Source organism: Micropterus dolomieu, linkage group LG05, assembly GCF_021292245.1.
Source record: "Micropterus dolomieu isolate WLL.071019.BEF.003 ecotype Adirondacks linkage group LG05, ASM2129224v1, whole genome shotgun sequence".
Classification (NCBI taxonomy): Eukaryota; Metazoa; Chordata; class Actinopteri; order Centrarchiformes; family Centrarchidae; genus Micropterus; species Micropterus dolomieu.
The window spans coordinates 2,220,315-2,242,077 of NC_060154.1; the positions used below are offsets into that span (position 1 = coordinate 2,220,315).

General features: G+C 40.8%; 2 protein-coding genes across 2 annotated transcripts in view; both read right to left on the reverse strand.

Annotated features, from left to right (window-relative positions):
- Positions 1-7,494, reverse strand: part of LOC123971715 (1-phosphatidylinositol 4,5-bisphosphate phosphodiesterase gamma-1-like) — a 39,723-nt gene extending 32,229 nt beyond the window's left edge. The window contains exon 1 of the mRNA XM_046050718.1: positions 6,309-7,494. Within this exon, the coding sequence (XP_045906674.1) occupies positions 6,309-6,579 (271 nt within the window). The 5' untranslated portion in view covers positions 6,580-7,494. The remainder of the gene's footprint in view (positions 1-6,308) is intronic.
- Positions 7,495-12,995: 5,501 nt separating this feature from the next.
- On the reverse strand, positions 12,996-21,004 carry naprt (nicotinate phosphoribosyltransferase). Its single transcript, XM_046050719.1, has 13 exons — positions 20,689-21,004; positions 19,785-19,912; positions 19,612-19,694; positions 18,345-18,475; positions 17,736-17,851; positions 16,910-17,106; positions 15,800-15,940; positions 15,596-15,680; positions 15,400-15,480; positions 15,187-15,289; positions 14,373-14,530; positions 13,648-13,755; positions 12,996-13,493 (listed from the first exon to the last, which is right to left on the reverse strand). Exons 1-13 carry the CDS (start codon positions 20,933-20,935, stop codon positions 13,410-13,412), a joined length of 1,662 nt encoding a protein of 553 aa, XP_045906675.1. The 5' UTR covers positions 20,936-21,004; the 3' UTR covers positions 12,996-13,409.
- Positions 21,005-21,763: the final 759 nt, after the last annotated feature.

The window sequence follows — 21,763 nt, forward strand, 5'->3', positions numbered from 1 at the left end:
GGAGGGTTTCAACAATGAGGATTGACTCTAAACCTGGATTAGGGCTGTCAAATTTTGTTTTCACGGGTGAAAAAAATTAAATATTCAAACTATAATGACTTGTCTGAATTCAAAATGTACAGCCTATAAGCTCAACAGATGTAATGCTTGTGGGTTGTGTTCAAATGAATTTTGCGTTAGCTGGATTTGTTCGAACTTGACTTTTTAAAAAAGTGACTGCTCTCAACTGCACTAGTGCACAAAACTTCAAAACCACAATTTAAACTTTAAGCTGATAGTTTCAAAAGTAGCTGCATATTTGCGCTGGACAGAGCAAACGGAGGCTAAATCCGATGGAGTTTTTGTGTGTCTGCGTCTTTGAAAAGGACAATATGATTTATTAATTAATTAATATGATGATTTTGCCAGACATTTTCAAATGTATGCTGTAGAGTGAGTTTTTAGATTTTTGGCTATGCTCCTGCTTTAGGAAGCCATTGGTTTCCATTCCATTTAATTCTGTACAATGTGAAAATATGAGCCTTGATTGCCAGAAAAAATGCTTAAAAAAAACTTAACCTACAATTCATCGTAAAACCTTTTACAGAGCACACTGGGGCGGATAATAGTATGTACAAAGTGTAACCGCTGTAGTTTTAGCTGCCAAAACCTAACCAGGCCTTAACCACAGAGGATAGATAGAATCCATCACAATAAACATCAAGACAACATAACTTCAACCAAGTATTAAGTCATTTGACATATTGTACATAAATAAATGGGCACCACTGGATTGCTATGAAGGAAGACAAGAACAGATGATATGAAATGATTAAAAAACAATATTGTGGTTTACTTTGCAGTAAATTTGCTACAACATACAAAATCACTGAAAGGGTCCAGAAGAAGATGAAAGACTTTTGCAACAGTAGGTGGTTAACTTCCCTGAGAGTTTCTTTTAAAGAATTATTCAGATGTCCATGTGTGGCAGGTTGTTATTTCTTGTCAGTTATAATTTCTTTCACAATGTATAAATGGCTAGTTTAAGATTAAATAAGTACCTTAAGTCTTACTATGACATTTATCTTTGGTAAATAATAACATTTTGTTTAACAAAACTAGGGTTAATGTAACAATTTTCGCAAGTTAATTTAAATTTGGATACGTTTTCAGTATTTTCAGCCAAGTGTGACCGTGCTTTGGTTAACCCTAATCCTGCTTTAAGTGATGAGTATCTCAGGCATCCAGGGCCTCATTTGTGGTGCATGTCCCTGCTTCCTGCAGAAGATGCCGGAACTTTTGTTTTCCTGCAGCTAGCCAGTCCTTCAATCTGAGACAGGAAAGGAGACACTCCCTGATAACCCCAAACTTCCTGTGACTCGGGATTTAATACCTCCACTGTTTGGCAAAGCGCTCATCTCAAAGAAAAACACTCAAGTGCGTGTGTATATAGCAAAGCTGAGAGAGAAACTTTAATTTAAAGCAAACACTAGAAAAAGAAAAGCAGGCAGCAAAAACAAAGGGAAGAAAAACAGGGGAGAAGGAGGAGGTGGGGAGGCAGAGTGAAGGGGTTACTTTGATAAATTTGAGTGAGATTTGTGAGAACAAAAGACCAAAGCATCAGGTGAATGACCTTGAAATTCAAAAAGAAAGTGAAAGAAAATAGACTGAGAAAGTGAACTGGGAGGTCAAAGAAAGGCTTGAAAACGAGAAGGGAGTTTGCGGTGGATGTGTGGGGGAAGGAAAGGACAGCTGGAGGAGGAAAATGGAGAGGCGAGAAAGGAGGAGGGAAAAAAAGTGGGTAGCTGAGAGATAGAGCTGTGGAAGATAAAGTGAAGGGGAGACCCGCTGAGTTCCTGGAATGTACTGGTGGGTTTGTCCAGAGGGAGGCTGTTTGTAAAAGGGCATTTGTGGGCTATGAAAGTGTGTGTGTGTGTGTGTGTGTGTGTGTGTGTGTGTGTGTGTGTGTGTGTGTGTGTGTGTGTGTGTGTGTGTGTGTGTGTGTGTGTGTGTGAGAGAAAGCAGTGTTTTCATCAGTGTGGGATTGTGTAGATTTGGTCTAATTGAGGTGTGTAGGTGTTCGCTGTGGTTTCGTGCACGTTCAGACTCGTACTTACCGTCCCTTGGACTAGCGAAGGCGCGGTTTATGATTATGGATAAATAATTGACAAGGTTCCCTGAGCAGAAACAACACCTACATGTGTGCAGCGGCCATTAGTCTCTGAGCTTTCGCAGAAATGACGGGAGGGGGGTTCTGGAGATGGAAAAGAAGAGAAAACTGCAGTGGCCCTAAGAGCTACACATGTTGTAACTTCAAAACACAGCAAATGAATCATCTTCACCAATCCTCCAACACATGCAGAAACACGCTGCAAATACATAAAAACCAACCAAATACAAATATGTTGCAAGATGTACAGAACAAAATGGAACAGACACGTATTTCCAGAGGATAGAAAGTGATGAACTCACCTGGACCTGCAAATGGTGGCCATGATTTCTTACTCATGCCATAACTGATGTCAACTATCTGTAACGGTTAATTTGCTGTTCATATAGAATGAACTAGATGTTTCTGTGTCGGAAGAACGACTTTCCAAATCAGGAAATGGGACCATGCAAGGAGCATGTGAAAGCACTGTGAGCTGCTGGTTGCAATTTGCAACCTTCACCACTAGATGCCACTAAAACTTACTCACTGAACCTCCCTTTAAAACCTACGGGAGCGCCAGTTTGCCTGTGTCTGTTTAAGAGCCAATAGAATGGTAACCACGTGGGTTGCAACAATAATGAATTCAGAGATGTAACACGTTCGTATCAAGCCCCAGCATGCTCCTGTCGCATTGTTTTCACCCTGTCTGCACAAATTGCGTAATGTGCGCTTACAACAAAAACACTCAAATACCTTGCGCGTCTTTGCACACATGTTCTATAGATCTGTGGTTGCTAGTTCCCTCTTCCTATGACTCACAGACATCTTCACATTCTCCTCCTCAGTCTATTGGTGCTGTCCAGTAAACACCAGGCTTTGTCGCATGTGGTGACGTCACAATGTGCGACATTCGACTTCCATTAGCTAACCAGGCACTCTTTTTTTTCTCTCTCTCTCTCTGTAGTGTATATTTAATAAGCTCTTTTGTTTTTTACCACTTAGTTGTTTTATCAACATTGCTCTCAAAAGCAATTTGTTATCCGTTTCACTACACAGCTAAAAAGGCGTTAACTGTTTACGAAAATGAATGTATCTTACAAACTAATTTATGTACCTAGTTCAAATCAGTTGTGTGTTGTTCTAAAGTGTTTTATGCAAGTTTTTTGCACTGATAAGTCTGAGGTTGGCATTTGTTATATTTATGTATTTTGAAAAATGTATTGAAAAAAAAAAAAACCCGATTTCAATTCTTCTGGGTGTTTATTGCACTTTTCAGCTATTTAATGATTTATTAGTAATTTATTACATACATAGCCTTCAAATTGGGGATTGTATTGATGTATGGCATATGAAAATTCTTCAAAGATTGACAGTACAGCATGTAAAAATACTTAGTTATGCTCTGGCGGAATTGTTCTATGGCAGGTCATAAGGGTTTTAAATCACCTGATAAAAGTATGCACACTTAAAGCTTTAGCATAAGATACAGACTATGTTAGTACAACAAAGTTTAGTCCGCTAAAAACGGTCTTCTGTGTGCTTGGGCGTGTTCATCAGTTTTAGTGTCCTCTGGACACGTCTTTGTTTTGCAACTCAGTTCTGTATTTTCAGCGTGTTTTGCTATGATTCATGTTGTCAAATCGGTGGTAGAGTGTCTTTATTTCCCCACGTTTTATTTCTTTGCAGTGCGTTTTTGTAAATGCTGCGTATGTGTCGTACAATTAGTGAAGATGTTTTTTTCTATCTGCATGCGTTTTCTTCAGTTGTTTAAAACCCTTCTATCTCATTGGGAGGAACACACACAGATACAGCGTGCTACCATAAAGTTTGGGAGTTAGAATAACACATGGCGGACAGAAGGAAACTCTATCATGCCAGTTGCGAATACCATAAGTTTTCTCTGTGCTAACAGACACTGTAAGAAATCCTCCCCCAGGCCACAAAATCCAGGGCACAGACAAAAGCCTCCGCACCCCAGACATGCAGAACGGTGCTCCAACAACAGCTCCACAACAGCCTGCTGCTTTAGTATACCACTGCCACTTGACTCCTCTCCAATAGGATGCCTTGATCGCCTCAGCCCACAGCCAGTCAGTCAGTGAGTCACTCAGTCAGTCAGTCGGTGTGTCAGTCAGACAGACAGGAAGCTTGGGACTGGGTGAGGACTCAGAATCCATGTGGCAGCAGCATGCATGGTATTTTGTCTGAAGAGTTACAGGGAGGCTGACATGGAGGAAGCAGAGGTCACGGGGTCATGCTGAGGAGGACATGACAGCGCCTCAGCTGCAAGTTCGGGTCAGGATGGTAGAGGGGCGGCCTACCATAGCAAAATGTCACATGCAGTGATACTCTTCTTGCACCTTTACAGCAGGCGTACATGGAGAAAAGATCAATACAAACCAACAAGGCTTCTTTTAAAAGAGGGCCAGGTCACCCAAATAACAAAAACATATTTTTCTTTAAGCCCAGGTGGTTTCCAGCCACGGAGACAGAGTTTTAGTTTTAGGTGCCAAAGTTTTGAGGTGTCTAGCTCTGATCTGATGATGCCTGAGTTTCAGCATCGGTACTTGCACAATACATTTTTTTGTGCCAAAGCTAATTCTTGACCTTGGAAATTTTAAATTTTGACAAAACTTACAGTAATAGCTGTTTTCTGTTGCTTTCAACTTCACCTTATGGTCTTTACAGAGTGGAATTTGCTCAGTTGCCATGTGGTTTAAATCAACATACATTTTACAATGCCAAAAATGTAGAGAAATATAACCAGACTTTCCTACATAACCTTTTTTTTTGCTGTTTAAAAACAGAAGTTCTCAAACGTTAAACATTGTATAAATACAAGAACTTTATCTACGTAACATCCAGCCCTGGTTTCTCCATGTGCGTGCATGCTTTTAAGAGTCAGATCACCCAAAGGACAACATGAAATATTTACTCACTGACCCTTAACAGTATGTAGCAATTCAGACAATTTCAATTGTACGTGTTGATATTTTGAGTTCTCTCTGGAATGTCTACTGCCAAACTAATACAATGGAACTGTTTGTGGTGCTGGCAATATTGACAAATGACATGACAATGACACAACTCAACAGCAGTGTCTTTCTAAAAACAACCCGCTACTCTGAATAATCCATAACTATTTTCAAATAAATAGTGACAATGAAAACAAATGAAACTTAAGTCTATGGATAATGTTAAAACAATAGAAGTTTTTCTACACTGAATAGTTTCTACAAAGAAAAATGTAATTTTTCAGCTCTGTGAGCACTCCATACAAGATTATTCACCTCCATTATTCTGGGAACCAATCTCTCTTTGGTTACACCAACGATTAAGACTGATGGGTCATAAGCCAAAAGGTTGGTAACCAGCACTTGAAAACATGCACACACAGAAGAAGAAGAAACCGTCCCTGGTGTTGTATTTCTCTATTTATCAGCATTTTCTCAGATAAGCTTTGGCTGACATTTGAGAATCTTCTGATACAGAATCTGCGACCGGGACAAAAAATAAATGATGTGAAGATGGAAAAATTAAATGCATACAGTGCATCTGACTTTAGACACAACATTGATCATCTACTGTAGTTAATACCTTGTATTTGATGCATGGAGCAAACATGTAAAAGCTCCAGATCCCCAAAATGAATGAGTGTAGTTGTTTTACGTCTCTTGTAGTCATGTTCAGTTTGAAGCAGAACTGTCAGGTGCTGCTGTTGGTTCAAAAACTACAGCTGAACTTTAGTATTTAGTTCAGGCTGGAGAAGAAGAGAGACCAACTGACTCCAGTCTAAAGCTTCCTGCCACAACAGATCCACTGTGATATTACGTTAAATACTACAGGACAAAAGATTATAGGAAACCGTAAAGCAGTTCTGATTTAAACCTCTTAACTAATGTTACTGTGTTTTAATGAAATGTTACTGTAGCCTCAGTATGATACGCAGCTGTGGTATGAAGGAAAACATTTTCTTAAAGCGAATATTGGATTAGATCCCTACTTTTAACTGCACCCTGTAACTTTCCAACAACAAATGTTAACAGTCACTTCACACAGAGGCTCTGTATGAGGCTCTGTGGGCACAGGCCCAGGGCTGCAGGGGTCAGGGGGTCCCTGGGCCTGTGCCCAGTGGGGCCACTCAGTAATCAATTCATGCTGTTATGGCAATACTCACGCTCTCCTTCTATTTTGTCAGGATTTCGGCTCCACACTATCTGCCGCATGTCCTGCTTTATCTGGAAGGTTCTCCTCTCGGGTCGCTGGGACTTCTTCTGGTAGAAGAGGGTCATCACCGTCCCCATCTCCAGGCTGTGGAGGATGCGGGGACCGGCCTCCGACCAGTCCAGCATCCTGGAGGCTGTGACCGGACCCACTGGCCCCACGGCTCCACCGACGGCCTCCTCGGCACAGCCATTGAGGCAGCCACTGAACCTGGCTGCGCACATCTTCACTGCATAACTACAGAGGAAAGCTGTCCTGGTTTCTGGGTGAGGATGCGTGTCCTTTAATCACTTACTGAATGTGCCACTTATCCAACATGTCCAACCCACTGGTGCAAAGAAGAAGTCTTGTTATGAACCCAAAGTGTTCCAGTCACATACAGGTAGTGGGTTTCCAGTGTTCCAGTGTGATTAAACTTATGTCACATTAAAACACAAGCTAAAAGACTTTTGAGCTGAAATGTCTGAGATGTGAATTGTCCTCTGGAGGGGGAATGTATCCCCGTGTTATCCTTTCCAGATGCTTCTGGCAGCACACCAGCGAAATCCAGTCGGAGTGAGCTCTCATCACCGCTGGACTCAGATTTCCACCCACTATGTGTCTCCTGCTAGTCCTTCAATCCACGACGGCAAACGCAGCACAGTCCGGCTTTAAATCCAGTTTGGGTAGCGTCCGCCTGCATCCCACTCCTGGTTTTAGGAAAATAAAGTCAAAGACGCCGAGTTATGTAATGACGAGTCGGACAAATAGCCGGAGGTGGGTGCAGCGGGGCGGCAAGGAGGAGGACGGGCATCGGCGGTCGCTCTGTGGCGGCTTCACGGAGACGCAGAGACGCGCGGACGGGAGAGCACGGAGCAGCCGTATGTGCGCTCTCATCCGCCGAACCATTCTGCTCTCCCCTCACACACTCCTCCTTCCAGGACGCATCACCCCGCCGACAGGATGCATTGTCCGATGGAGTCACGTCTGGAGTAGCCGTACAGAGGCGTGCTGGGTTGTGCTGGTAGCGTTGATTACCCCAGTTCCCCCTTGCTGCTCCTCACGCAGGATCTCCCTCTCTATGCCTGCGCGTCCCCACAGCTCCAACGCCAGAGATCTTGAGAGGAAATTAGGGCTAGCAGACCGGAAAAGCTTGATCAGATTTTTTTTCCCTTTCTGTCCTGTTAGTATCTGAGGGAGGATGAGGGGAGTGGAGGGAGAGTCGTAGCGGAGAGCAGAGCGACCTCCGCGGGTCTCCAGGAGATCTGCAGCTTTGGAGGAAGGAAAGGAGATTTTTTTTCTCCAGCGCTGAGGTCTGAAATACAAGTTGATGAGTGAAGAGGTCAAGTGGGGTTCAAATCACAAAGGTCAATAACATGTCAGGCAGTCATCTGCAGCAATAAATCATTTATAAAAAATGATTTACTTTGGGAAGTTGTTTTCTTATTGTTAGTTGCTAGATTAGATTTCTCCAACATAAGAAGAAACATAATAATAATAATAATAATAATAATAATAATAATAATAATAATAGGCCAAACAAACAATCTATACTTGAGTTTGTATTTTTTCCAAGGTCAAATATTATAATATTCTGAATAAAAACTAATTAATAGAAAGTTGATCCAGTGTCCTGAAAATAAAAATTGAAGCTGACAGAGAAATATAAAAATAAAGTTCAATGAGCAATATTTTCACACCTATCAAAAATCCCAGAAGGCATTTTAATAAATTTATAAATCTGAAAGTTTGATGAAAAGATTTGTGAATTTCATCCAAATATAATATATTCTTATCCACAGTTTGTATTTGATAAAGCCTAATATATGTATATATAATGTTTGCAACAGAAATAACAGTTTTGTTAAAACTGTTGACTTGTTGTGGTTGCATCTTTGTTTGCAAACATGCAGCCTGGTATAGAGTATGAGGAGCTGGATAACCATATTGTGGCAGACAGATTTTACTTTAACAAGAGAGTATTAAAATGCTCCTTTGTCTGTTTTATTATTTATCTAAATGTATTTGTCATCGAGCCAGACAGGACAGAAACACCGCACAAACACACAAACAGACGGCACAGAGAAAGGACCACACTTGCAAGAGAACAGGGATGGGGGGGGGGGGGGGGGGGGGGGGGGGGGGGGGGGGGGACAACAGGAAATGGCAGGAGGAAACACCAATTGCAGAAAGCAACAAAACAAAGAGAATGGGGAGCGGGGCCTGGGGCGGAAAGAAAAACAGAAAAACAAACAACAAACAAATAAACAAACAAAAAACAAAGATACAACCAGCCGAACAGCAGCAATAAACAGCTGACATGTGGAAGACAACTGAGAGAGAAATGGAAACAAGAAACAGTCAAGCAAAATAAATAAACAACATAGCACAGCCATGAGAGCTGGAATAATAACAAGTAATTTAAGTAACTGAAAGAAAAGTATCAAGAATAATTCTACCAGGGACAACCTTAATTTACGAGCATATTGTGGTTAAGTACAATATGAATGTACTTTCCATTTACTTCACCTCAACTACACTTCAGAGGGAAATATTGTTTTCAAAAAAACATTGGGTCCCAGTACATATCATGTTGTATTTTGTCTAAAATTGGATCAGTGGACTAGTTCCATGCAGTTTTTCATGTAAGGTCAATTGTTATTGATTATGAATACAATGATACTGGCTTCTAAGTTGTTGTTTGTTTTTTTTCACAGTTTGGGTTCAAGAGGTGTTGTTCTTTCAACTTAGATATAAAAAAATAACATACATGTTTTAATAAAAAACATATATATTTCCAAAATATTTCAAAATCTATTTAATCAAATGGTGTTTTTTGATCAAAATTGTTAACATTTGTACAAAAAATTAAGGTTTTATGTGTGTCACCAGCAAACACTGTCCACCCTGTTGAGCTGCATTACTGTCCCTTTAAGAAGAAAAAATATATATTTTTTAATGGTATATCTCGTGAGGTGACCAGGCGACATCACACCAGTGCTGGGTGGTTTTCTAGCTCTCTTATTATCTGGTATTTAGTTGATTAGTTGATCTGAAAATTAAACTGATACTGGTTTTAGTTATTTATCAAGTAAAAAGTCTATAAAAGATATTGTTTTTAAGGTTTGGTACTTTTATATCCTTGTAAACTGAAAATGGACTGTTGTTCAAACTGATTAAGGAATTTGAATATGTCATTTGGCTCTGGGAACTTGTAATTGGCATTTTTTTAAATGAATTTTGGACATTTGTTAAACATATTAATTAGTAGAATAAGTGCCAATGAAAATAGTTGACTCTATAATTATAACTTTTAAAAGTTTTCCTTTTTACTTCACCACATTTATTTTGACAGCTAGTTAGTTTGCAGATAGGGATTATGCATCTTAGAAAATACAAATGACTAAATTGTATTCAGTTAGCTTCTCTTCCACCAGCTAAAACATTAAAATTACTTACATCTTGATGCATAAAGAACAATTCAGTAATTCTTCTTCTAAGTTCGATTTCCAACATTGAACATCAGTTTCTTTCTGTTTACAAATAAATAAAACTTCAATAATGTGCTTGAGCAGAAATCCACATCTGCTGAGGCTGTAATAGGACAAACATCTACTGAAGGCTCTGAGTGAGAGTGGACTGTGTGAGATTCACGCCGAGCGTTGACCACGTAAGTGACGGGAGACAGATGACATCACAGCCTCTCCATGTCTAATCAGCTCCATATGTCTGCTGGGTGTAAACCAATGACCAGCAGGCAGCCAATCACACTTCTCCTCACATGTCCTGCAGCGGAAAGGCAGGGGGGTGTGGAGAGAATTGTGGAAAATAGTTTTCATGACAGAGTGGAGAGAAACGAAGAGGATGGTGTAACTATTCAGTCAATCATCCTGAGTTGGATTTCAAGTCCAGACTAAATTACACAAACAGGACAAGAGCAAACATCACAGGAAAACTACTCGCTATCAGGTTTTTTTTCTCCTGCCTTTAAAATTCAAAATATAGCCTCTAAATGAACTGCAAGACGTTTTAAACACCAAAAAATGTACCTAGAACAGAATGATTGTGGCTTATGAGCGATAACTTGATAGCAGTATTTTCTGATGGCACGTTTTGTTAGGAGTAGGACAATCATGGTAAAACTGAGTCCAGTTTTGTAGCAGTTTGAATTGTAATCTGCTGGACTTCAGAATTTTTTTTTTTACACTACCACTGCCTGGGCACCAATGTTGAAAAGTTTCACATTCTAGACACGGTAGCTTTAAAACAAACAGCAGCTGAAAACTGCACGAACAAGAAAGTGATAAACTTCAAAAGTAGCATTATTTCAGATGTTTAATGTATGTTCAGATTTAAAATTTGGTCAATATACAGAATACTGGCAGAAATCTAAGGTGCATTAATAATTTTTGGGGCAGAAAAGCTCAATAAAAGCTGAAAAACACAGCACAACACATATTAAGTTGTTCTGGTTGCTGTGTTAGCTGTAGTGTTAGCCGATTTACACATCCAGCAGACGTAGAGCAACATTATCATCCCATTGGACTTGTGTCCTAATGTGCTCTCATTTGTAGCTCAGCTTTTGGTCTCCACCAACTCCTGAGGGAAATATCTGGCTCTTTTGCTGCTAAATGCTACACTATGTTCACCAGCTCGTCTGTAACTGTAACCTACAGCTGCAGTGTGCAGTGGGCGTATCAGATTTAGCAGCTTTAAGTTTAAATATAGCCGTGGCGATCGGGGGCCAAGCAAGTTGTACTACTAGTTGACTACTGGGTGAAATGTTCAACCCACCTGCAACATTTTATGTTTCCAAGATTTAAAGTTTAAGACAAACACTTTTAGGCAGAAAAAATTAAGAAGAAAGTTTCACGGGATCTAAATAAAACAAACAGAGGCCTTAGACTCACTATGATTACCTGGAGATTTGAAGCCTGGAACTTCAGATCTCCAGGGCAGGCGACTTACTGACTGAGCTACTGGTGAGAGGCTGTTTCCACACGCCTTCTCACAAGTTGACGTAGTGACATCACGTGCCAGATAGTTTTGCCAGTTTAAGCTTAAAACACTTACAACAGTCAAAATAAGGGTGATACAATTCTGAAAAAAAATCACACATCATTCTGCTGGTTTTGTTGTCAGTTATTTTGGTTGCATTTGATCCAAAACTGAGCAAAAAAGAAAATGTTGTGCAAACAGTAGAAGTTATAGCAAGATAGTAAATATCGCTGCAGACTCACCGTTTGACCGATGTAAAAACCCTTTGAAACACTTGATATCGGCCATTTAGAGAGTGTCTGTGTTGATTTTGGTAGGGTTTGAAGAAAGACTTGTGGAGATATAGATGTTTATTGAATAAGCATATTCTGAAAAATATAAAGTGACTGACTTCTGAATTGACCATAGGTTGCAGTGAGGCAAGAGTTAGTCACAAATCAGTGGATGTGCTGAAATAATTTCAACTCTCCAGGACGTACAGGTGATTGTCTTAGATTTTTTGAAGTTTGGAATGAGAAATGTCTAGAAATTTACATTTGTTGTAATAAGCCACGGCCACTTTGAGCAATGAGTAGTGACCCGAGATCGTTCAAACCAAATTTTTTATGAATCCATCCAGTGAATTATGATGTATGAAACTTTTGCAAGTGTAGCGCCCCCTAGTGGAAGAATATCCAAGGACTGCTCAGCGAAGCTCAGACCGATCGTCAAGTTTGGTTACAATAGCTTAAGCCAATTTTGATTTACGGGCATTTATGTAAAGTAAAAAAATTTATGAAAAAAGACAAACAGATTGATGTATCAAAATTCTTTCGATATCATTTGATCACCGACGTCCGTAGATGATCCGACCAAAGTTTTAGGTCGATGAAACTGAAACGAGTTCGCAAAATTTAAAGGTGATTGTTATTGCGCCACCATGAGGTCTATGAGCACCATTTTTTTGCCTGAGCAGTAGGTGGGATTTGCAGCCTACGCGCCAATTTTGTGAGTTTTCGTCCAGCAGTTTTTGCTGCCCAAACACTTTTAGCGGAGAAAAACAAGGAAGAAAGAAGAATGACAACAAAAATAACTTTGCTGCTTGGATCCCTAATTATTAGTTCATGTTGACATCTGGGTCAGTTTCACATACATGGTTAAAGGCTTTGAGTTACAAATTAAAAACTTCTGTAATCTTTTGTATTTCAATCAATTCATAATTCTTTCTCACACCAACAATCACAGACATTAATGATCTATGGAAATTAATCTCAACTCAAGGTTTACTAGCTTTTTCAGTAGATTTCAACTGTATCTTGTTGCCTTCCTCTGAGTTTAAGTGAGCTTTTACTTTAGCAGAGTTATAACCATGTCAAAGAGCACACTCCATTTGCTGAGGACGGCTGCCACATGTGGTTGAAATCTCCTGAAAAAAGTGAGAGGTGGATCTTGAGTTAAGATCTCTTTTTGTTTCCAAGGTCAAAAAAGAAATTTTACTCTCAAAACTTTTTTCAGAGATCGGAAAACATTACAGACTTGTTGTCTAATATTATTTAGTTTTCACACACTTATTTTTCAATTTGAGAGAATTAACAGGTTGCAATTTTGTGATTTGATATTTTGCAGGGAAGATCACAGACTGTGCCTTTAAACCAAAAAAAAAAAAAAAAGAAGGAGAGAGAACAAAGGTCAGGGCCATTTAATAGCTTATCTAGATGTCCGCATTGATCTGTCAGTGTAGAAAGTGTGACTGACTGTGCTCCACAGTTACATGAGTCATCAGTTTAAATAGCTTAGCAGCTTCTTTGTTGAAGCGACCAAAAAAAAAACCAGAGTTTTCAGCAGGAAATAAATTCATGAAGTTAGACGGATGCTCTGATTTCATTTGCTTCCATCTGTCCCCGTTGGGCTTCTTGTCAAGTGCTGTTCATTGTAAACCCATTTTTTAGACATTAGCTTTCAATGGCCACAACACGTTTGTGTATTCCCGTATTTAGACAATACAGTGTTAAAACTTCAGCACTTCGGAAAAGAGTGTCAATAAAAACACAAATAAAAAAACAAGAGATGACAACAGAACAGTTGTCTCGGATTGTCTTTAGTTTGCTAAAAAGTTTCTGTTGTTGGAGCTTTCTCTTTGAATCTCTGTGACCAGGTTGTGGAGTTCCTCCGACAGCGCCACCTGGTGGGAGAAAACGCCACAGATAAGGGGAAAAAAATCTTACATAAGTATTAAGTGTCCTTTCTGAAATGCGGCTTCTGTGTCTGTAGGAAGGTCTGAATTTCTCTGTATTAATGTCTCCAGTACAGATTTTGTGTTTGTGTGTGAAACTCACTGTGTAAGAGTCTGGCTCCTGCAGCCTCTTATGTCGAGGGTGCAGAGTCTGGAGGGAGACCTGGACCTTTGCTCTAGTTTCTGCGGCGCTGCACAGAGGGTGTGTGACCTAAAAAAGAGTGCGACACACATTCAGAAAGACTAAACGCCTACATAAAAGAAGGAAATATAGTCTTGTGCCTCCCAAAATGTACTTTGTTGTAAAAAATAGTTATCAAATCTGTCTTTTAATTAAGTTTTGTAATTTTTTTGGTTCTTTTTGGTTTGTAAGGCAGAATAATAGATGTTATTGTTGTTGTAAGCAACTGTGGTTTATTGTTATTTTAGATGCTCTGCACACGATCAGTTAAACAATTTTATATATTTTGCTTCTGGATGACTTCTTGTGCTTTTTTTAAACCAGGTTCAACATTGTGTAGGCGCGTTTTTCCTGCATTTCCTTTCTAAAACTGCCACATAACACCCTTGAACTCACTGCTTTCAGATGTGGTTTATGGTATAAGTGTAGCGAAAGGGCAGGGAGCTGAATCCAAATTGCAGACTTTATGGGTGCGTCCTCCACATAAAGTCCAGAGTGTCTACTGCTGTCTGATATATTAAGTCTTTATACAGACTTCCAGTCCACTTCTGGTGTATAATTCACCAGACTTTGCTCAAATGAACAACAGGCATCATGAAGCGGCAACTAGTCTACTGATATAGGTTAGGATCACAGCCCATGCTCACTTGTCCTTTGGTAAACACTTCCTGACGCAGGCAGGTGACCTGAGCTGGAGTGACTGAGACAGAGGAGTTATCACTCCCAAGAGGGTAACAGCTCAGGGGGACTCCGGCCTCTGGAGGAGACTCCACCGCGAGACACACCAAGTCCTGAAAAGGATGGCCTGCAAACGACAAAGAGTGAGAAGAGTGAGAAGCTGTAATGTATGCCAGCCACACTGGAAGCCCTGCGAGGCTGTAATGCTCATTATACAGGAGGAAACCAACAACCCATGTTGCTACTCTTACAGCCTACCACTTCTGAAGAAAGTAATGGGAAATTTATGACGAGGTTGGTGCCGATAGAAAAGCCATTGTGTTACATAAATCAGAAGGGTTTATTTTCCAAACAGGACATCTAAACTTGCTCAGCTCCGCACTGTCAGAGTTGGATCAGTCTAAGCTGTACTTGCTCATCAGAGCATCACGGGTGGGTGAATAAGAAAACAATCTATATATGTACTATGTCATTTCTTATCCTAAAATTGTCTAGAAAAACAACAGAACATTGTTAATGGATAAATATATGTTTGTTTGTCAGAAACCCAGCAAAATAAATTGCAGGAAAATCTTGAGATCACATGAAAATCTAATTTTGCCTTAAAATTGCCAAAAATGACAATAAAGGGATGGTTACCATAAACAGAACAGGAAAATATGTGAAGCTAGACAAATTCACATCATCTCAGCTGTAGCTCTTGAGGACGGCAATGCTAAAAAAGCAGCCAAAACTAAAACAAGATGGTGACAGAAAGTGAAGAAAGTGAAGCTGAATTCTCACCCTCAGAGTCTAGTAGCCTGTAGACGGCTTTCCTCCCAGGGACAGTGCTCTTCTCTGGGTCCTCACTGATCTTCATCCTGGCCCTTCCCCTCACCTCCACCAGCTAACACCCATACAAAAATGGTGCCATACAAACATTCACACACATGACAGGAGAAGTGAGTTTGGGGCATTTGGAGAGACAATTAAGTGCACGTTTGTCTTAATTGTTACCTTATACACACAGCCCAGAGAGGGTTGTTTTGTGCAGGTGACCAGATGTGTTCCAACACCAACCACATCGATCTCATTCTCCTGAAACAATGATACACAGAACACGAGGGGGGAAAGCACGAAGGCAGTAAAGATGACAGACAATAAAATGAGCTTCTTGATCATCTTAAACAAGTCACATATTCAGTCAAGTTACCTTCTTGTTAAGCTCAGCCATGCTTTGTTCTGAGATGTTATTGGTCCCAACGATGATCAGTGAATCGAAGGTAGAGATGGAGAAACTGTAGAGATGAAAGCGAGCAAAAGGAAAACATGAAAAAGAAAACTCTGGAGGAGAGAGATATAACAGTAGGTTTTAAAGAAATACCAACGCCCACACAAAGCATGGCACCTTACTCACTGCTCGCCGCAGAGTCTGAAGACACGACGGACATCAACTGACTGCCTGCAGAGGTCCCCGCTGTCCAAGCGAACTCCTACAGGCCTGTAGCCCAGTTCACACAGCGCCAAGGCCACAGCGCAGAAGTTCAACAGGCCGCTACTGAAATTAGACACACACACACACAAATGTCATCATAGGAGGTTAAATGAAGAACATGTTAAAAATAGTACGTCGTCACACTGGGTTTTGGTAAATTATGATATTCCAATATTTTCACTCAATATGATCACCAGGTTGATCAATAATGAAGGTGTTACAGTCTTACACTGTGTCCATCTTGGACGTTGTAAAAAGCACCGGTGCAGTTACCAATAGTGACAGTAGCAACTGGATCACTAATAGACTCCTTGACAGATTCATTGCTCCAGACCCGATTAAACTCAGTGTACACTAGTGACACCTGTTGGTAAAAATAATTTAGTGCAGCAAAATCATTGTGCCTCTGCTACAGCACGGTGGTGAAAGAAGCACACAGATCTTTTAGTTACAGTGTCGAAATACTCTGCTACAAGTAAAAGTCATTCATTCAGAATTTTACTGAAGTAAAATTATTAGCATCACAATATACTCAAAGTGAAAAAGTACTTATTATGCTGAATCATTTTAGAATAATAAATATTATTGGATTATAATCAGTGATTCAATAATGTGTAAATAACTTTAACATTGCAGCTTGTAACGGTGGAGCTAATTGTAATTATCTTATATACTGCTGGATAGCTTGGGATTTTCTCCACAGGTATAAATAAGTCTTATCTTGTTTTAACCTATGATAATACATCATCATTTATTTGTTAATTAAATCTATGTTAATACATTTATTATAATAATTAATAGGAATGCACAAAGTAACGGGTAACTAAAGGTACCAAATAAATGTAGTGGAGTAAAAAGTACAGTTGTGTTGATGCAGAAATAAACAGCAACAACATTAATGTAGAGCTCTTAAATTACAACATCAAACTCAACGCAATAGTTTGTCACCAACCACATGACAAAAGTCTCAATACGTAGCTTCAGCTGAAACTGTTCTGCATCTGCAGTATCAAAAGTAACATCACTTGTTACCAGCCAACACTGTAGCTGTCGATCACAGGGAGGAAGTTCTGAGGGTAGGCTATGGCGTAGGACAAAAAGGCCGCCAACTCGCCCTCACAGATCCTCCCAGCCTCCGCTCCAAGAAACTCACACAGACGACTCAACCAGCCCTTCGTCAACGACATGAAGTCAACTGGCCCAGGGTCCCCGTTCACTGCCTCAAGAGTCTGAGTGGGAACACGAAACAGGGACCAAGTATTCACATTGGGGTTTACATTATGAAAGCTGAGCAGAAAAAACTCAGATGTCAGAGTGTCTTTGAATGCAACAGAGGAGTTTTGAAAACAGTATATTTGAAACTGGAGTTGGTAACCTGCAGTGCAGAACTTCTATCTCCCCCTTCTGACAATGAGAGTATATACAATATAACTATTGTACATTATCTAAATCATAAGATGTACCAGCGATAAGCTCGGCTCACGCACTGACTGAACCTATTGATTACACTGTGATTCATGCCAGCCCTGAAATCTCACCACCCTCTGTGCAGGTGCCCTAACTAGTCACAGGAGGCATAGAAACATTATCCCTCACTGGCTTCCCACCAGTGAGTTAAGTTTATTGGACTACACCGAGCCTAGTTCTCTGCAGTGTCCCATTATCAAACAATAACATAACACCACCAAAGAAATAAAGGCGGTAAAATGTTTTCTGTGATCCACAAACGCAATGTATGTTTTGGATGATAACAGACAATAAAGTGAGCAACCACAATTTGTTCTTAATGAGCTAAAAATATGCCAAACGTTTGGTATGGTCCTTTTAAGGATGACTGGAGGAGAGAACACATACTCACTTGTGGCCATACCTCCTCCAGGGAGGTAAAGGAAGTGACATACGAGTGCGCCATCGTCCCTGCGACGGGGATCCCAAACAGGAAGCCAGCCTGAACATTACTGGTGAGATCAAACCCTGGGAGACAGATTCTAGTGTCAGTCTAGTGTCTAGTTCTAGTGTTAGGAAAAACAAAAAAAACTTACTGCAAATCGTCTCTGTTGGATTTTGTTCATTTGTTTTTCACATGTTATCATGTTCACTCTTTGTTGGAGACACATTCCTCCACATTTCTGCAGTGGAAGTTACGATAAAGTTCAATCAATTTTTCAAAGGTTTCTCAGCTCCTGTGGTTGATAAAGCCCCTTTTATGCAGACGCAGGTCCATGTGCCTCCTTCCAGTGAGAACGCCTGCATCTATGCGTGTTATGTTGGGGAGGGAAAGTGCTTATTGTTATAATCCTACATCAAATAGAAATGATCCAGGCCATTTCTCTCTGATGTAGGATTACAACATCATATAGACATAAGTAAAAATACATATCTCAGGCTTATTGCACTTGCACTCTTGTTGTAAAATGTAGAAGAAATTGTGAGCGTCAGAATGTTTGACAGACCACACAGCATTCACCCCCAATGTGTGTGTATCGTGAGGCGGTGAGCCCTCCATCTGGTCCCTGAGCCCTCCTGAGGCCCATCTCCAACAGCTTCCTTCTGGGTCCGGCCGCCAGGCGGAATCGGGCAGCGTTACTGCACACCAGACTGACAACAGAGAGGAGGCAGAACAGAAACAGGCTGTTTTATGTCTGGAGCCAAACTTCTACACAGTGATATAAAATGCACAGTTTGGTCTGAAAGCTGTGGCTCATTGCACTGCACAGCTTCGACTTCTCTGCACCCCCCCCCCCCCTTTGCTTTGGTTATTTAATTTTTGTATGTTAAAAGGCTCTGTATATGAGATGCTGAACATTAATAGATATTTTGGAGTAATGGCATCCTGAGCAGAGAATGACGTTACACGCCCTCTGTTTCTGTTGTCATCTGAGCTTCTCTGTTCTTTGTTTTGGTAGCTGGTCTGGCTGCATGTGCATGTTAGTTCACGAGAGTCTCCTGCTGTGAAACAGTTGGCTTTGAGGAGAGCGATATCTCGGCTCTTTCTTTTTCTTCTTCTTTTTTTTTTTAACCCCGTCCTGCCCAGCAGCCTGGTATGCAGTTTGAGGAGCTGGATACCATGTTGTGACAGATTTTGCTTTAACAAGAGAGTTTTACCATACTCCTTTGTCTTCTGTTTTATTTATTTTATATTTTATGTATTTGTTTGTTACCGGGCCAGACGGGGGGGGGGGGGGGGGGGGGGGGCATAAGAAAATAACTGAGGGAGAAAGAAAAAGTCAAGCAAAATGAATAACTAACACAGCACAGCCTTGAGATAGGAAATAACAAAACTGTAAATAAATACCGTATTTATATGCATGAATAACGCACCTACAAGTCCAACCATGGACGACCTAAATTTGTGTGTCTGTGGATGTGTCTGTTTGTGTGTATGTGTGTGGGTGTGTTTCTGCATAAGCCTGTCATTGAATGTAGTTGGTAGTTAGAGTGGGACACGGCATGGACCCCGGGGACAGCCCCGCCCTGCCCCATGGGAGAATAGCAGGGAGCTGTGCCAGGGAGAGAGCTATTTCATGGCTATTTCTTTTCTCATGTAAGGATTTATTTCAACCAAACCAGAGCTGGTGATTGTTGGTTTTGTTCTGTCTGTCTGAACCATTCTATCCTACAAATATATATATACACACACACACACACACACACACACACACACACACACACACACGGATGTTAAATGGTTTTTTTTTGTGTGTGTGTGTGTGTATGTATTGGTGGGTTGTTACCTGGCGTAGTTGACCAGACATAGTAAACTGGTCTCCAGCAGCTGAACCACAGCCAGTGGACCTGCCACCTCCATCAAGGGCACCTGCAGATGATTTTGGGACAAATTACATCCCCTCACTCCCTACACATCCCGTATTTGACCTTTGACCTCCAGTTACAAACGGACGCTCACCCTGGCAAACACCACGGTGCCCTCTGGGACGGAGCGGAGTGTAACGCCGGAGCAGTCCAGGCTTCGCAGGAACTGGAAGAAGGCGGGGTCGGTGGCCGGGGGCAGGACGGAGCGCAGGAACTCTACATCTGGATCCACAAAACACAACTGTTAACACCACAGCTGGAGGACCAACCACAGAGGGCATCCTTCATCCTACAAGCACATGTCCTCAATGTACCCTGCCCCTCACATGTCCTGTCTCACCCCCACACACACAATTACAATAATAGAGCTAAATCTAATAACTTTCTGTACATTTAATCTAATCCAGGAGCTCCCAATACATTGGTTTAACTGTGACTAAACATGTTTGAGTGGCCAAGACAACTTACTGACTGCAGCGTGGAAACTATTTAGGTAGGCTACTATTTGACTATGGCTACTCTACAAGAAGCTATTAAGACTCTTTACCCAAGGAAAAGAGCCAATATACAACAATTTATCAGACAATCTTTTATATTAGTCCTTTTTTTTTAAAATAATTTTCATTTAATTCCATCAGTACGAACTTGAATTGAGCCTCTTGTAGAAGCAAATGACTCTGAAAACTTTCTTGGTATGCGGTGTGCCATGTTGCTTCATGCACTGGTCTTTCCAGCACACAAAGGATTACAGATTATTCTTGTGTGCTAAAGTTCTGAGCTAAATGTCAAAGTTCACTAAAAAACTCCACCGGCATTTATGTTAAAGCCCTCAGAGGGATCGCAAGTATTGCGCAACCAGAATGCGTAAATGTTTTTTTGGAGTTTGGATGAAAGCAATGGCATGCCGATCTGAAGAAAAATTTGATTTTGTCATTTGCTGCTGTTAAAATAGTTATAGCCTTGTAAGATAACCAAGACTAGGCTGACTTTTTCCTCACCTTCGTCTGTGAAGCGAAAGCTGCGCAGAAACAGCAGGCAGTCGTGCAGCCCGGCGAACAGCGAGAAGCCGCCGCCGAACGGATTGTCCCTGAAGAAGAGCTCGAACACGGCGGGCTCCTGGTCCCGGCCGGACCGCCAGTATGCGTACGCCATGGTGAACTGGTACAGGTCCGTCAGCAGCGGGGGGACCCGTTCCCGGATAGACCGCTCCATAAGCCCGCATGTGTTGCTGGACGGCGCTGCCATGTTATTCAAGCCGTGGTTCTCGGTTCACTGATGCAGAGATCTCTGGGACTTGCAGTTTTTCAAAACCCCACTGACTCCTTCACTGTGGCAAACACCCTCAAAGGCAGAACGAGGCGTTTGTTTCCCAGAAACTATAGTATGATCTTTTCCACTAAACAAATATTTTATTAGATTACGTATTATTTATAATATATCTTAGGTAGCTGAGCTTTTTCTGATCACTTGTTCATCAAAACAGCAGAACAAAACGCAAACCCAATGCAAACTTTTAACCATTGTATAAAATGTGAAAAAATATAGAAAACGAATGCAAGAAATGTATTTTACTAACAAAAACACTACATAAGGTCTAACTTTACTGTTGGATAGTTTAAAAAAAAAAAGTTCCTGTAGTATTCATGTGGTGTGGTACAGCACCACAGAATATATCCTACCTACAGCCTAGAGTAGAGCCTGAGGTACAATCCTGTGTAAACGTTCCAAAATACCATACAAACCTCCCCAGTACCACAGGAATTTACTACAGGAACATGTTGCACAGTACCATAGGAACATGAGGTACTAATATCACAGAAATTGTATGTTATTTTTCCATAGGACATTTTTGTAAAGGTTAAACTGCAGCAATCAGAACACCAGTTTTCTTCCTCTGTGTAATAACCAATACATCAGTAAGATAAATGTAGTGGAGTAAACAGCACCAAATGGAAGTACAAGTACCTTACAGGCCACATATGGTTTTTCTGATTGCCTGGGGAAAGTAAATACCATGTCAGGTAAGTAAATCTAGCAACTCACTTGCCCAATTGTTTTGGTGTAATTTATTGC

Bases quoted from the DNA above. Each gene is read 5' to 3' on its own strand.
- naprt (XM_046050719.1), bottom strand. From the start codon at position 20,935: ATGGCAGCGCCGTCCAGCAACACATGCGGGCTTATGGAGCGGTCTATC. The intron at 15,941-16,909 runs GTAACAAGTGAT...GTCTAATTTCAG, and splicing joins GACAGCTACAGTGTTGGCTG to TAGCGGCCTGTTGAACTTCT. The intron at 13,756-14,372 runs GTGAGCATGGGC...ACTCTTTTTTAG, and splicing joins AAGTGTTTACCAAAGGACAA to GTCACACACCCTCTGTGCAG.